General features: G+C 53.8%; 1 protein-coding gene across 1 annotated transcript; it reads right to left on the bottom strand.

Moving 5' to 3' along the window:
* Nucleotides 1-11729: 11729 nt before the first annotated feature.
* Sertad1 (SERTA domain containing 1) lies at nt 11730-15385 on the bottom strand. Its single transcript, XM_048369272.1, has 2 exons — nt 14952-15385; nt 11730-12782 (listed from the first exon to the last, which is right to left on the bottom strand). The coding sequence occupies exon 2, from the start codon at nt 12780-12782 to the stop codon at nt 12075-12077; it is 708 nt and encodes a 235-aa protein (XP_048225229.1). The 5' UTR covers nt 14952-15385; the 3' UTR covers nt 11730-12074.
* Nucleotides 15386-16893: the final 1508 nt, after the last annotated feature.

Here is a 16893-nt window from a genome sequence, read left to right as displayed (position 1 = left end):
TCTCCAGTTAACCACAAGAAAACCAGAAGTGGAGCTGTGGCTCAAAGTAGTAGAGCACTAGCTTTGAGTGAAAGAGTTCAGGGACAGCCCCCAGGCCCTGAGTCCAAGTCCCATGACTTTCAAAAAAAGAATGACCTTGTCCCTGGCTGAAGGTCCAGTGCCCCAGAGACCATTGTGAGGTTGATAATTATTTTTCCCCTTATACCAAGAATTGGACTCAGGGTTTTGCCCTCTCTCATATTGCTTGCTTGGCCGGTGCTCTACCAACTAGAGCCATGTCTCCAGCTCAGCTTTTTGCTGATGAAGTAGAGATGGATTCTCACAGACTTTTCTGCCTCAGATGGCTTCAAACTGTGATCATCCAGATCTCAACCTCCTAAGTACCTAGGATACTCTACCACTTGAGCCTTAGCTCCACTTCTGGCTTTTGGCTGGTTCATTGGAGATGAGAGTCTCATGGACGTTCCTGCCCAGGCTGGCTTCGAACCATAATCCTCAGATCTCATCCTCCTGAGAAGCTAGGATGACAGGTGTGAGCCACCGTGCCTGGCTTGAACTTCACTTTCTGTTTCACCCTGAACACCTTAGCTGCTTGGAGAACTTGGCCCCACACACAGAGCTGGAGGCTCACGGACTCCTGCCAGGCCCCTTTCTGGAGGAATGGACATAGAGATTGTCCCCCGCCCCCCACCCCAAGCTTGGCCCCCACCTGGCGTGCCAGCCCGCCAACCCCTACTTGGCAGAGAAAGGTCAGACCTCACGCGGCACATTCTCTCACACAATGGCCCATCTGCTGGCCAGTCTGCATTCCACCTCTGCCCACCCGCCCGCAGACACAATGGCCCTTCATAGCCCACCACTGGCCAGGGCGGAGAACGAAGACCCCCTCAGCATCCTGCTGCCTCCCCCCTACTGTCGGCCCCCACAGTGTCAGAGGGCGCCTCTCTGGATCTCCCAGGGGTCCCAGCCTCCCTGCTGACCTCCCCAGCCCCCAGGCTGGCTCCTGTGCTGGGGGAGGGGTGTGTGTGCTCTGGTTTGGGTGCTGGATTAGCTCCCACGGGCCTCAAAATCAGGCTGGGTGTGCTAGTTGGTAAAGAGGGGAAAGTGAGGCTCAGAGAGAAAGTGAACCACCCAGAATTACACAGCCAGGCAACAGGCACAGTTAGGAGCCAGGGCCCTGGAGCCTGCTCTGGGTAACTTTCACTGAGGAGGTACAGCCCTGGGAGAGCATGAGCTGCAAAGCATCTGAGACACAAGCAGGGCGGGGGTCGAGGGTGCCATGAATGCATTCCTGTGCCAGGCCTTGGCTGACCCTGCTTGGTGGCACCCCCTCAAGAACTGAGAAACAAGAGCTGGGCGCCAGGGGCTCACGCCTATCATCCTAGCTTCGCAGGAGGCTGAGATCTGAGGATCATGGTTTAAAGCCAGCCCAAGCAGCAAAGTCCATGGGACTCTCATCTCACATGAACCACAAAAAATAAAATAAAAAATTAAAAAAATTAAAAAGCCAGAAATGGTGCTGTGGCTCAAGTCATAGAGTGCTAGCCTTGAGCACCAAAGCTCAGGGACAGGTACCCAGGACCTGAGTTCAAGCCCCAGGACCTGACAAAAATAAAATAAAATAAAATAATAAAATAATTGAGAGACAAGGATGGATCCCAACTGGGAAAAGCTACCAGGAACCATGGGGTGTGGAGAGATGGGGAGCAAGGGGCTTAGCAGCAGTCATAGATGTCAAGGGGGGATCCCCTCCCCCAGGCCCCAGCCTCCCAGCTCCAAGCCAGATGGAGACAGTCACACTCAGAGCCTGGCACCAGGGGCAGGAGAGCACCCTCCTCATCTTTGCCTAGGACAGCTGCCAGCCCAGGTTATATTTAGCCTAACTGTGCCCTTCCTGAGTGACAGGCCCTGGGGTGGAGTGAGGGAAGCTTCCGGAAGGAAACCCACCCCACCCAGGTACTCCTTGTTCCTAGCCCTGCCAATCCCCACAGGCAAGGGGAGGAGGGAGGCCCCCCCTCCAGGGGTCCCAACTTAGGTTGGATGGGAGATCTCATGGGGTTTCTCAAGCTATTGAAGCCAGGCAGAACCTTCTAGATGCCAACCATTGTTCTGATCTGGTTTGTTGTGTCAGTCCTAGGATTTGAACTTAGGACCTGGGTACTATCCCTAAGCTTTAATTTTTGCTCCAGGTTGAGCCATAGCTCCACTTCTGGCTTTTTTTGCTGGTTAATTGGAAATAAGCATCTCATGGACTCTCCTACCCAGGCTAGCCTCGAAACACAGTCCTCAGATCCCAGCCTCCTGTGTAGCTAGGATGACAGGCATGAGCCACTGGTGCCTAGCTGTCTTGAGCCCTCACTAGGCGCTTGGGTCCACAATTTGGAGGTGTGCTTCTTCTGGGTTACTCCAGGCCTTCATGGTGGCCAGGAAGGGAGGGGGGCTGTCACCTGGGCCCCGGTCCCTCTGTGGAGCCATGGCTGCTAGGGACCCACCAGAAGCCCTTCTGGCCCACTTTTTCCCCAGAGACCACTATCAAGCACAGAGCTACTTGTCATCAGAAGCCACCTGACTCCTGCAGACCCTGGGACATTAGTTGGGGCCAGAGGGGGTGGCACCTCCGTGTGTCCCTGCTCCAGCCCCTCTCAGGTATGAGGACCTGAGCAAAGGACCTTCCCCTCTGGGGCCTCAGTTTCTCCACCTGGAAAACGGAACCAGTTAAGTGGCCTAGAAGATTGACAGGTACATAGAATAGTCCCAGTTATGCAGGAAGTGGCCTCCAACAGCGTCCAGAAGTGTTTCTGTCTCACAGGCTCTCCTATCCAGCCTTGGCATCCCCAGTGGTCACCATCCCTTAACCAAAGGGGGTGAGAGGTACAATCCCCATGGATAGACTCAGCACCAGCTCCCCAGCCCCCCTCTCTCACGGACCAGAAAGCTTGCCCCAAAGCTTTATAAGCAGCGTTATGTACTCCCTCAGTACAGGGAGGTGGCCTCTGTCAGCCCATTTTAGAGATGGAAAAGTAGAGGCACAGAGCTTGAATTATCTTGCCTGAGTCTGCACAACCAGAAAGAGGAGGACATTGGGCTTTGAACCCAGGGTCTGACTTCTAAGCCTTTAACTTTTCTGTGTGTGTGTGTGTGTGTGGTGCCAGTCCTGGGGCTCAAACTCAGGACCTGGGTGTTGTCATCAAGGCTACCACCTGGAGCCACCACTCCAATTCTGGCTTTTTACTGGTTCATTGGAGATCAGAGTCTCATGGACTTTCCTGCCCAGGCTGTCTTTGAACTGTGATCCTCAGATCTCAGCCTTTTGCATAGCTAAGATGACAAGTGTGAGCCACCAGCACCCTGCCGGCCTTTAGCTCTTCTGCCACCCTCCCACCCCAGCCCCAGCACCTCCCAAACCTCCCAGGTCCCCAGGTTTCTTATCCAAGGCTTCTCAGCCCTGGCCTGGAAGGGACCAGCCAGCTGATCGCTTACCCTCAGACCTCCAGGCGCCTCCAGGACCTCCAGAGCTCCCAGCCTGTCTGGCCCATCCTAGCCCTAGGCTGGGGGGGGAAAAGGAATGGGGAGGGATGGGAGAGGGAGACCCCAGTCATTGGCTGCTCAGGGGTGATGTCAGCAGAGGGTGGGTGGTGGGGAAACAAACATCCCTTCTTCCAGCGGCATCCATGGGTGGGGGGCAGGGACAGAGACACCGCCCCTCCCTAGCCTGAGCCCTGACCTCTACCCGGCCCTGCTGCCGAGGGGCTTTGCATGTGACCACCCATCCCTGGAGGCTAAGCAATCCCCCCATCTCCATCACCTCCTCAGTCCCCAAGGTAAACTCCTCTTCCTCCCTATTCCCTGATGATTTTAGTTCAGATCCAGCTTGGCCTGGCTCTGTGTGACCCTTGGCAAAACCAACTGTCATCTAGACCTTGATTTCTTCCTCTTTCAAATGAGAGTAGGGGCAACCCCCCCTCCCCTTCTGGGATGGTTTGAAGACTGAGTATTTTGAAAGGCTAGAAATGGCACATGCCTGTAAGCTCGGCTCTCTGAGTGGTGAAAGCAGGATGGTTATGAGTTCAAGGCTAGCCAAGGTAGAAAAAAAAAATCATAACATCCTTTCTCAAATACAAAATGAAGCCAGGAGCTTGTGGCTCATGCCTGTAACCCTAGCAAGGCAGGAGGCTGAGGTCTGAGGATCACAGTTCAAAGCCAGCCCGGGCAGACAAATCCTAGAGACTCCACTCCAGTTGATTAGCAGAAAAAGCTGGAAGTGGAGTTGTGGCTCACAGTACACACACGAGGCATGGTCTGTCTGGTGGGTAAGTGAGTTCCATCCCCTGTACTACTGCACAAATTAGAAGGCTGGCTATTCTCAAGGGGCTTTTGAACCCCCCCCCCCCCCGTTTAAGGAGGTCCCCTTCTATTTGCTAATTATTCACTGGACATACCAAGTTCTGCCTCTGACTCAAGGTGCTCATTTTATAGCTGCATGACCAGGAAATGGTGGACCGGGACTCCCAACCCAAGGACTGGGCTACACAAGTCACAGGCAAGAAGGTTCAGAGAGGGCGAATGAGTCATCCAGAGACACACAGCCAATTGTTAGAAACCCAAAGCTGGGCACCTGTGGCTCGCTCCTGTCATCCTAGCTACCCAGGAGGCTGAGATCTGAGGATCAGGGTTTAAAGCCAGCCTGGGCAGAAAAGTCAACCAGAAGGGGCGCTGTGGCTCAGGTGGTAGGGTGCTAGCCTTTGCTGAAGAGCTCAGGGACAGCTCCCAGGCCTAGAGTTCAAACCTCACCATCAACAAAATAAATAAATAAAAGAAACCCAAACCTTCCAAATCCCAAACCAAGGCCCCCAGGCCTCCCCTACCCCCCTCCACTGCTCCGGACCCCCAGCCTGCCCTGACTCACCAGACCCCGGGGGGCGGCACAGGGAACACAAGTACCCCCACATGCCCTGGGTGCCCACTGGGCTGCTGCCTTGGCTGCTTGTGGCTCTCTGAGCCGGGGTCTGAGGCAGGGGCCCGGACAAGGCTGGGGATTACCCCCAAAGCATAGGTCAGCAGCTTCTGTCCCATTGTGCAGCCAGGCACTGCCATGGGGCTTGGGCAGCCGCAGGCCCTGCCACCAACCCAGGTGGTCTCCCTGCCCAGCCGTCTCCGAACCCACATGCAGGCCTGTTCTGAGGGCCTGGGGTGGGGGAGAGGTGTGGAGAGCAGGAACAGGATGGCAAGAGCCCAGAATTCTGGGGGCCTCCTTCTTCCCTTCCAGAGTGTCCCCCTGCCCACTCTCAGCCACCAGTGAGACAGGAATGTGCTGAGCTCTAGGAAATGCCTTCCAGGCCTGGGGCGGGGCCGGAACCCAGCCAGCACCGGCGCCAGCCCTGCCAGCCCTCCGGGACCATGGAAGGAGCTGGGACACCATGGTCAGGGCTGCTCTGAGAGACCGTCTTGGTCTCGGTCTCGGTCTCGGTCTCTATCTGTTTCTCTCTCTGATTGACTCAATAAACATTCCCTTCTTCATTTGACAAACCTCCCAGAGCTGAACCTGGGGGACATTCACCTTGGGAATAGACTGGCTGGAACCACAATGCTAGCATCTCCGCCTCCTGAGTAGCTAGGATGACAGGCCAGAACCACCAGCCTGGCTTTCTTTATTTATTGTGGGTTGTCGTAGGGCTTGAACTCAGGGCCTGGGTGCTGTCCCTGATCATTTTTACTTAAGGCTACCACTTGAGCCACAGCTCTACTTCCGGTTTTATGTCTTTTTTTTTTTTTTTCTTTTTGCCAATCTTGGGGCTTGGACTCAGGACCTGGGCACTGTCCTGGAGTTTTGTTTGCTCAAGGCTAGCACTCTACCTCTTGAGCCACAGCACCACTTCTGGCTTTTTCTGTGTATGTGGCACTGAGGAATCAAACTCAGGGCTTTATGTATGCAAGGCACGCACTCTACAACTAAGCCACATTCCCAACCCATCTATTTCTGGGTTATTTTGGTGATTGAGTTAAGAGTTTCATGGACTTTTTCTTACCCAGGTTGGCTTTGAACCTTAATCCTCAGATCTCAGCCTCCTATGTAGCTAGGAATTCAGGCGTGAGCCACTCGTGCCCACCTTTTTTTTTTTTTTTTTTTTTGTTACTGGCCTTTGAACTCAGGTTTGCATACTTGCTAGGGAGGCCTCACTCTTCTATGTGAGCCACACTCCCAGCCTTTTTATTTTCTGGTTTGAGACAGGGCTTCACAATTTTTTTTTTTTTTTTGGCCGGGGTTGGTCTAGGCCACGATCTTCCTATTCACACTTCCCATGGAGCTGGGATGACAGGCACACACCACTGGGCCAGCTTTTTATTGGTTGAGAAGGGAGGGTCTCAATTTTTGTCCCTGGCTGGCCTTGAACTGTGATCTTCTCATCCATGGATTACAGTTGCAAGTCTCTGCACCTGGCTTTTTATTTCTTGTTTTTCAATCAGTCTCTTTCTGTAACTCAGGCTGACCTCGAACTTATCTTCTTCCTGCCTCAGGCTCCCTAGTGATGAGATTACAGGTGAGCACCACCACGAGCAGCTCCTCTCTGTTTTGCTCCATCTCCCTGTCTGTCTTGCTTCCCTTCTTCTGAGGGGGTGTGGCTAGAGGAAGTTGAGTTGGGGGGGGCGGTATTAGTGTCCAGTTCCGGCCCAGGTCACTTCAGTAAACACAGGACATCCTGCAGGGCTGGGGGGGGGGAGTAGAGAAGGCGGAAGCCACACTCCCAGGGACCACCCTCTCCTGACCCCCAGGCAGAGGGCTCATCCTGTCCTGCCCGGTGTGGCCCAGCCCCTTGCGCCCACCCTTCATGCCACCCTCACTCCCTGCTCTGTCTAGGGAGCCCCTGTTTGGGGGGATGCCTTCTCCTCGGTGGGCCCCAGCCCTTTGCACCCACCACGCTCCTCACTGGCCTTAGCCTTGACCTCCAGTCCTCTCCTCTCCTGGTCACTGTCCCTGGGTGTCTTGATCCTCTAGCTCAGGTCCCTGCATCTCCTTGTACAACCCATCCTCCCATTACCCTCACAAGTCCTATGGCCTCCCTGGCCCTCCCCGGGGTCCCTTCCCCTGAGCTCATGGATTCCATTATTATAGTTTTATGTGTTTGGTGCCAGTTCTGGGACTTGAACTCAGGGCCTAGGTGGTGTTCCTGAGCTCCCTAGATAGCACTGTACCATGTTGAACCACAGCGCCACTTCTGGTTTTCTGGTGGTTCATTGGAGATAAGAGTCTCATGGACTTTCCTGACTGGGCTGGCTTTGAACCACAATCCTCAGATCACCCAGCTGTTTTGGTGTTTGTTTTTTTAACTTTTCAAAAATTTTATATTTTGGGGGGCTGGGGATATATAGCCTAGTGGCAAGAGTGCCTGCCTCGGATACACGAGGCCCTAGGTTCGATTCCCCAGCACCACATATACAGAAAACGGCCAGAAGGGGCGCTGTGGCTCAAGTGGCGGAGTGCTAGCCTTGAGCGGGAAGAAGCCAGGGACAGTGCTCAGGCCCTGAGTCCAAGGCCCAGGACTGGCCAAAAAAAAAAAAAAAATTTATATTTTGGTACTTGGGGATCAAACCTAAGATACTGCATTTAGTAAGCAAGTGCTTTCTTCATCCCAGCCCACGTGTCCATGTTTATCGTGATGGTGTTACAGCAGAGGGAGGTCAGATACCTTGGAGCATGTCCTTTGCACAAAAGCACAACCCTGATCCCATCTCTCTTGTATCCCTGAGTTTCTGCAGGGTTCAGGCCTGAGACCCTGCCTTCCTCCACCTCTGACCACCTCCCCATGCTAGACTCCCATATGCTGGGCCAGCTCCTGGGGGTCAGGCACCTCAGCCAGCAGATTCCAGGGCCCACATCATTCCTGGCAGAGCTGCCAGCCTTGGCACCGCTACTGCTTTTCACAGTGCCTTTGTGTATTCCAGTGGGGACCCCCCACCCCAGCCCCACCACCCACTCCAGGCCCTGTGCTCTAGGGCATTCATCGACATGCAGCCCCACCACCAACATCCATGGTCTGACACCTGGAGAGGTGCCTTCCACTTTCCCCCCTCCCTCATTTTTTTATCCTTCCCTCATTCAGCAAAGATTTATTTATGCCCACACCCTATGTACCTAGCCTCAGAAAAAAGTTTTGTCCCTTTTTTTGTCTTCCTTTTTTTTTTTCTGGCCGTGGGGCTTGAACTTGGGGTCTGGACACTGTCCCTGAGCTCTTCTGCTCACTGTTAGTGCTCTACTTCTGATTTTGAGTAGTTAATTGGAGATAAGAATCTCATGGGGACTTCTCTGCTAGGGCTGGCTTTGAACTGTGATCCTCAGATCTCAGGCTCCTAAGTAAGTATGATTATGGGTGTGAGCCACCATTACCAGGACTCTTTTTCTTATAGTACTTTGCAGTAACTGGGGTTTGAATTTAGGGCCTCAGGCTTCCCTAATGCTTTATAGCTTGAGCCACATACACATCCCCATTCCCTTTTGTAGTTGGTTTTTTTTTTTTTTTTTTGGCCAGTCCTGGGCCTTGGACTCAGGGCCTGAGCACTGTCCCTGGCTTCTTTTTGCTCAAGGCTAGCACTCTGCCACTTGAGCCACAGCGCCGCTTCTGGCCGTTTTCTGTATATGTGGTGCTGGGGAATCAAACCTAGGGCCTCGTGTATCCGAGGCAGGCACTCTTGCCACTAGGCTATATCCCCAGCCCTTGTAGTTGGTTTTGTATGTGTTTATGTGTCATGGGGCTTGAACTCAGGGCCTGAGCACTGAACCTAGACTCTTTTGCTCAAGGTTGGCACCCTACCACTTTGAGCCACAATGCTACTTCCGGTTTTGTTTTTTAAAACTATTCATTTATTTATTTATTTTTGGCCAGTCCTGGGGCTTGGACTCAGGGCCTGAGCACCATCCCTGGCGTCTTCCCACAGCGCCCCTTCTGGCTGTTTTCCATATATGTGGTGCTGGGGAATCAAACCAAGAGCTTCATGTGTTCAGGAGGCAAGCACTCTTACCACTAGGCCATATTCCCAGCCCCCCTACTTCCGGTTTTCTGCTGGTTTGTTGGAGGTAAAAGTTTCAGGGAGGCCTGGGAATGTGGCTTAGTGGTAGAGTGCTTGCCTAGCATGCTTGAAGCCCTGGGTTCAATTCCTCAGTACCACATACACAGAAAAAGCCAAAAGTGGTACTGTGGCCCAAGTGGTAGAGTGGGCAAAAGAAGCTCAGGGACAGTGCTCAGGCCCTGAGTCCAAGCCCCAGGACTGGCAAAAATAAAAAAAAGTTTCAGGGACTTTCCTGCCCTGGTTGGCTTCAAACTGCGGTCCTCAGATCTCAGCCTCCTGAGTAGCTAGGATGACAGGTGTGAGCCACCAGTGCCTGGTTCCTTTTCAGTTATTTTTCAGATTAGGTCTTAAGCTTTTGAGCATGCTGACCCCCAACCCTATCCTCTAAGTCCCTGCCTTCTGAGTAGCCGGCTTACAGGCATGCATTACATGTGACCGTGTTTCTTTGCAGACCAGCAGGCTAGCTGAATCTCCAGGACGCACAGATTTCCCCCCCCCCATACCCCCCAATATCAGAAGTAGCCCTCAGTGCAGGTGAACAGGAGGTAAGGCGGCCCCCTCCCCGCCCCAGCTTCCCGCAGCACCCCGGGGCGGGCGCCAGGGGGCGCCGGCGAGCGCAGCGCGGGCGCCCGCAGCCTGGGTGGTGGGCGCCGGGCTGGGATTCACCGGGGCGCCCCAGAAGACCCTCACTCGAACCCAGGCCCCTGGAGGGGGCCACCGCCTCCCCCGGGCCCGGCTCAGCAGCTCCGGGAAGCCGAGCCCCGGCTGCCCCTTCCCGCCTCCCAGCTCCACCCCGGCCGGCCGCGCCCGCAAGAAGCTTCCGGCCCGCAGGGAGGGGGCCTGGGGTCCGGCCCCGGCCTCCCCGCCGCGATCCCAGGGACACCCCTCCCCTTCCCTGCCCCCCTCCGTCCCTCCTTCCGTCCGGCCTCCCTCCCGCCCCCGCCCCCGCCCCCGCCCCGCAGGAAGGACGCCGCCCGGTCCCGTGCCAGGCCCGAGCGCGCCCCGCCCAGCCGGGCCAGGAATGCGGCTGGACGGCGGGGGCGGTCGCAGACACCCGGCCCGGCTCCGGCTGCGGCCCCGGCTGCGGCTCGGGCCTGGCCTGGCGCGGTCTGGCCTAGGCAGGTGGCCCCCAGCCTGCCCCGACCCCGGCTTGCTTCATCTGGAAGGAAAGCCAGCTCCTTCCCCCTTCCTCCACTTGTCCTCCCTTTCCAGCCACTCAGGGGGCTCCGGTTTCAGCTGTCCTGCCTGCCCTTAGCCCTAGGGGATTGGAAGCCAGGAGCCTTTTTTTTTTTTTTTTAAATTGATCCAGTCCCCCCTTTTTTTTTTTGCCAGCCTTGGGGTCTTGAACTCAGGGTCTGAGCTTTTTTTGTTCAAGGCTAGCACTCTACCACTTGAGCCACAGCGCCACTTCCTGCTTTTTCTGTGTGTGTGTGTGTGTGTGTGTGTGTGTGTGTGTGTGTGTGTGTGTTACTGAGGAATCGAACCCAAGACTTCATGCATGCTAGGCAAGCACTCTACCACTAGGCCACCTTCCCAGCCCTTCCCTCCCCGTCCCCCGTCCCCCCCCCCCCCTTCACTAGTTTCCTGGAGAGCCATGCCCTATGGAGTTCCATCCACTCTACTCAGCTTTCTGGTTTCCTTTCTAGGCTATTCTCTTGGTTTGCTGTTTTTCTTTGTTTTGTTTTTTGGCCAGGCCTGGGTTTGAACCCAAGTCCTGGATGCTTGCTGCCCCTGAGCTTTTTCAGCTCAAGGCTGGTGCTTTACCGCTTGAGTCACAGCTCACTTCCAGCTTTTTGGTGGTTAATTGAAGGTCAGAGTCTCACTTTCTTGCCCCAGCTGGCTTTAAACCTGGATCCTCAGATCTCAGCTTCCTGGTTAGGTCGGATGACAGGTGTGAACCCCCAGCACACAATTTGGTTTCCTTTTTGAGGTAGTTTGGCTGTGTATCTCAGGCTGACCTTGAATTGTCTATCCTTTTGCCTCAGCTTCCCCAGATCTGAGACTACAGGCCTGATCTATCTCGTCCATTCTACAAGTTCTCTTCCCTCTCCCTGCAAAATACACAGGGAAAGACAGATTTATTATTTTTCAAGTGGCCTAGGGCTTCACACTTAGGAACATACAGGCAGGACAAGGAAACTGGGCTGGGTGTTCTGGAGAAAAAGTCCCACCAGTTGTCAGACTAGTTCTGCTTCTTCAGTGAAATCCATGATTTGAAACACAGTTCCCTCCAGAGCCTTAGTCTCTGCTGGGGTTGTTATGGGATTAAGTGAGATACATGTCAGTGCTTAAAACAGGCCTAGAGCCCTGTTCATGTTCAGTGAAGCTTAATTTCTTGGTGTTAATAAACTGTAACTTACTTGTTTATTGTCAGTTGTGGGGCTTGAACTCAGAGCCTGGGCACTGTCCTTGAGCTTTTGTGCTCAAGGCTAGTGTTCTACCACTTTAGCCACAGCGCCACTTCCTGTTTTCTGGTGGTTCTTGAGAGATAAGAGTCACACTTTCCTGCCTGGACTGGCTTTGAACCATGATCCTATCTCAATCTCCTGAATAGCTAGGGTTATAGGCATGCACCACTGGCGGCCAGCCTGTGATTTATTTATTTATCAGTGCTTTATCTCATGCTCTTATTAGTTGGATCAGAGACAAAGAAACACACAAACTTGAGATTTCTCAAGAATGCTTTTAATTTCAAAACCAAAAAAATAAGTTGAGATCTTTTCCCACATCGGGGAAGGAAAAGCCAGGGTTATTACCCCAGGAAATTCAGTCTAGCACAGGCAGGGCCTGGGCCAAGCATGTCAATAACCAGGTCCTGTCACTCATCAGTAGGGGCCTGTTCCACTCCTCCTTCAGCCCCAGACAAGAGGATGGATGCGAACTTGCCCAGGGACCGATTCTGTCTCTCCTATATGGCCAGGCCCCATCCTCTGCGCCGGGGAAGCCAGCCGTGTGTCTCTAGGAAGGGCTCACCACCAGACTCAGCTCAGACAACTGTCCCAGCCCTGGGGTCAGCGCTCCAGCCCCTGTGTGCCCACCAGCACGTCCATGAGGTAGTCCAGCTCAGCCTCATCCAACACCGGAGTTTCCTCCTTCTCCAGCCCATTCTCAGAGCCTGGTTTGTGGCCCTCGGAGGCTGGTGCCCAGAGTTCACTATCATACATGGAAGTATCAATATCTTCAAACAGGCCCTCCAGTCCATTGTCCAACAGACAGCCTGTGGCTGGGCCTAGTAGGTCCAAGGCACCCAAACCTGCTGGGGCTCCGCCCATGGGGCGACCTGGGGGCCCCTCATCTGGAAGGGGCTGTGGGGCCTGACTCAGTCCCTCGATATGGCTAAGGTCCTCCAGGAGGCCAGCCATGGAGGCTGAGAGGGCAGCATCCGAGCTGGCCAGCAAGTTATCGGTCTCCATGGGGGCTGGGGGTGGGCTGGGCACAGAGGGTAGGGCAGCAGAGGGGGCCATGGAAGCCTGGATCCGGCGCAGGGTGTTCACCACCAGCACCAGGTGTCTTAGGTCAGGTTCGCTCTGCCGCAGGCTGTGGTGAAGCTTGAGCACGGAGAGGTCAAAGAGGGAACTGGAGGCCACAGCTGGAGGGGCTTGTGTCACAGCTGGGGGGCCCGAGTCCAGCCACCAGGCATCCACTGTCAGGGTTTCCTTCTCTGCCACCTCCTCCTCTTCCTCCTCCCGCTTGCGCTTTAGACCCTTGCTCAGCATCATCTGCAGGGAAGAAAAGAGCAAATATTAAGTTCACACACTGACTGTGACAAATGCTGGATAAGTGATTTAACCTCTCTGAATGTTGGTTATTTTCTTCCTTCCTTTTTTTGTTTTGTTTTGCCAGTCCTGGAGCTTGAACTCAGGGCCTGGGCACTATCCCTGGCTTCTTTGTGCTCAAGGCTAGCACTCTACCACTTGAGCCACAGTGCCCCTTCCGGCTTTTTCTGTTTATGTGGTACTGAGGAATCAAACACCCAGGGCTTCATGCATGCAAGGCAAGCACCCTACCACTAAGCCCAGCCCATTTTCTTCCCCCCCCCCAACCTTTTTTTGGTGCCACATGGGGACTTGAACTCAGAAGCCTCATACTGCAGCTCATCTTTTTCTCTCATAGCTGATGCTCTCTATTACTTGAGCTATGCCTCCAGTTCTGGCTTTTTTGCTGGTTGATTAAAGATGAGTGTCTCAAACTTTCTGTCTGAGCTGTCTTCAAACCATAATCCTCAGATCTCAGTCTCCTAGGATTATAGGCATGAGCTACTTGTGCCTAGTTTGAGTCTGGGCTTTCTAAGGGAACTTTGAAGGTTTAAATGATAGTTATTCCTACTTTATATGTTGTTTTAAAGATTAAGTGAAATAAGCAGCATTTGAGGGGAAAGTGAGTCTGATGGGACACATTGTATCACAATGAGACCCCTGATACAACTAATAAATACTAATTTAATGAAAGCACTAGCAACATTGCCTGTTACTTGGTAATTACTCCTATTACTAAGTAACTCTTCATAATATCTCTTCAGCAAATGATGTGGATTACTAAGCCTTTTCATTTACAAAAGTACCTGTTTTACATGGCGTGTCTATTATGCACTAAACACTAAATCTGAAATACAGGGAAAACGGATAGTCATAAGAAGACATCATAAAGATCCTGGAGGGTGGTCTGGGCAGGCTTCTGGAAGAGGTGACATTGGCACTGAGCCCTGATAAGAGGAGGTGTGAGCCATGGAAGACCCAGGGGAAAAGCATTCTGGGAAGAGGTCACAAAGGCAAAGAAACATCCAGAAGCATGGTAAACCAGAGCTTGAAAAAAAAAAAAAAATCCAGTGTGGCCTTCCCCTGCTGGGACCCCATAGGAGTCCGGGTGGGGGTGGGGCGCAGGGAGAAGGCAGCTGGGCGGAGCGGGGAGCTGGGCTTCCCAGTGGCGGGAGTCACAGGCCCGAGGGTGTCAAGCAGGGTGTGTGTTCTAAGTTTCCAGAAGATTCCCCTTGGCTATGGCAAGGGGGAAGGGGGTGTCGCAGGGTGGCAGTGCGGTCTTTCCTCCCACGGAGGGGTCTCCCTGGGACACGAGATGCAGACGATGGGCATGGAAAGGGTCTGAGAAGTTAGACGGGAGACAAGGAGAGTGGACCGGGCTTGCGGAACGGGGGGCGGAGGGGGGTGCGCGGCAATAAAGGTGGGCACAGGGGCCCGGGGTCAGACGTGGGGCCGGTGACAGGGAGGGGGTCGGTGACGGACAAGCTTAAAGACGCGGGGTGAGAGGACCTGGGGGTTTGGGGACCTCTGGCCCAAACTACACGGGGGTTACCGGGAAGATCCCGGGGCCCGATCCCCGCGACCCTTCCTAGGCGACATCTCACGACTCAGAACGGAGTCTTTCTCGCCCCCTCGGCCGCCGCCGGCCCGGGAGTCCGGGAACCGCAGGAATTCAGCCCCCACCCTGGCTCCGCCCCCCTGGGCCCGCAGCGCCCCCTAGCGGCGCACCGGCCGCCCCCTCCCCCCGCCCTCCCAGGGGATTCCGGCCCTTCTGACCCCGGGATCCCCAACACTGCCTTGAGTCTCTCGCCCTACGACTTCGGCCTGCCGGGCAAGACGTCGGGACCCCCGACGGGCGGTTCTGCGCGCCCCTGGCTTCCGGAAGGCGGTGGAGGCGGCGGCGGCGGGGGCGGGTGAGTCACGCAGCCGGAGCCAGGGAGCCCGGCGCCTCCGCCCCCTTCTCGGGCTGCGGCGTGATTCACCCAGCCCGGCCCCGGGCGAGTGGCACGTAAAGGCCCGGACGTCTCGATCCTAGGTAAACCTTCATCTAACCCAAGCCTTGGGGATCGAACACGCCAAGAAAGCGGGCCCGCCGGTAACCCCTTCTCTCCCCAGGCCCCTTCATTTACATACCCAGCTCACTCGCTGCCAATCAGAACGAAGACGTAGCCACCTGCAGCCAATCAGGAAGTGGCGGCGGCAGCATCGCTCGCTCACTCTCCACCGGCAACCGGCGCCCGGCTCGGAAGACGCAGTTCTGACTCCGGCGCACGACTCCAGACTCTGGACTACCCTCAAGCACCGCCCACTCGCGTGGCGGACACGCCCTCCTCCCCAATGATTGGTCGTCGACGGAGGTGGGCGGGTCCTGGATGCGGCCGATTAAAAAGGAGGCGAGGTTGGCTTTAAAAGCGCATGCCCAGACGGCTGCCTGAGGCCAGGAGTAAAGGCTGGTGGTGATTTGCTGGGGGTAGAAGGGTGGGGAGGAGAACTGAGGCAGGTAGGGGAGGCTTTTTGGCGTTTGAAACTACAGTCCCGTGTTTCTGCCAAACCCAGCGGGTTAGGTACCCAGACACTCCCAAGGGGGTACACTCTAGATCACATAGAGTTCAAATCCTGTGTCAGTAACTCGCTAATGTGTGACCTTGGAGAAAGGCCTAAACTCTGCTCCAAAAATCTGCTAAATGTGGTCTTTGCTTACCTCTTGAAAGTTAGGGTAAGATCTTACCTGTAAGAGCACTCGACCGGATTCGGCGGGGCGGGTGATGGATAGTTGGATTCAGTTGTGGTTAAAGACCAGAGGGAGGGGGTGGAAAGGGAATTTCACCTAGGGGTGTCACCTAGGCATGGATGGCTCATTCTTGTCATCCTAGCTGAAAGAAAAGGGGGGAAGGGAGAAGCTTCCTCAGTCTTCCTTCAGAAGACTGAGATCTGAAGCTGGAGGTTTGAAGCCAGCCTGGGTAGAAAAGTCTGTAAGACTCTTATCTTCAATTAAACAACTAAAAGCTGGAAATAGAGCTTTGCCTCAAGTGGTAGAGCACCAGCCTTGAGCAACAAAGCTTAGGGACAGCAACCCAGGCCCTGAATTCAAACAGCAGTGGGAGCACAAAAAAATGAAAAAAGGGGGAGGGGAGCTGGGGGGAGAGTTCCTGAAAGATACTATGTAGTTTCTTTATTGAAGCAGAAGTAACAGGTGAATCTTTCAGTTAGTTCCTGATTTGGGAGAGAAGGAAAGCAACTGTAAATGATCTTTTACCCAGGCATGGCAGTGTCTACCTTTAGTTCCAAGCTGGGAAGGATCTCCTGGATTCAGAGGCAACAAAAGATATTTTAATATGCCCTGGATAGTAGGGGATGTATTAGTAAGACCTTCCATCTCCACCACAAATACCCTGAGAAAAGTAACATAATGGGAAGAATTGTTTTACTCACAGTTTGAGAGATTTCAGTCCATCATGAAGGAGGGGCATGAGGAAATACAGCAGCTCACCCCCTGGAAGCCAGGAAGCAGAGAGAGGGACGGGAAAGAGGGAGGAAAAATGAGAGTACTACCTTTTACTCTAAGAAGCTTCCTCCTTTTCCCTTTTCTTTCAGCCAGCCAAGGTGTATGGATGGTGGCACCTGCATTTGAGGCCAGTCTTCCCCCAGAGTTAATCATCTCTGGAAATACTTTGACAGACACACCCAGAGGTGAGCTTCAACTAATTTCAGCGCAATCAAATTGGCACTTAACATTAACCATTACAGGTGATAGTATGGAATTCTCCACTCTCTTAATATGTGAAATAGTATTTCACTTGTGGTTTGTAAGTGAATATTCTTTTTATTTTCTTTTTCACTTTTGGTGGTATTGGAAGGGAAGCCAGTACCCTGAGCTTGTTAAGCAACCACTCTGACAGTTCTACCTCAATCATCACCCCTATAAATATCATTGATCATTTTTCTTTTCTTTTTTCTTTCTTTCTTTTTTTTTTTTTTTTGAGTTGGTTGTCTTACTGTACAGCCCAGAACCCTAGATCCTCCTAGAACCCAAGATCCTCCTTTAGCTTTTCGGTGCCAGAATTACAGGTATGTA

Source organism: Perognathus longimembris, chromosome 20 (genome assembly GCF_023159225.1).
Source record: "Perognathus longimembris pacificus isolate PPM17 chromosome 20, ASM2315922v1, whole genome shotgun sequence".
NCBI lineage: Eukaryota > Metazoa > Chordata > Mammalia > Rodentia > Heteromyidae > Perognathus > Perognathus longimembris.
This window is presented reverse-complemented; position numbering and strand designations above follow the sequence as displayed.

Excerpts from the sequence above, each read along its gene's own strand:
- Sertad1 (XM_048369272.1), bottom strand. The coding sequence starts at position 12,782 with ATGATGCTGAGCAAGGGTCTAAAGCGCAAGCGGGAGGAGGAAGAGGAG.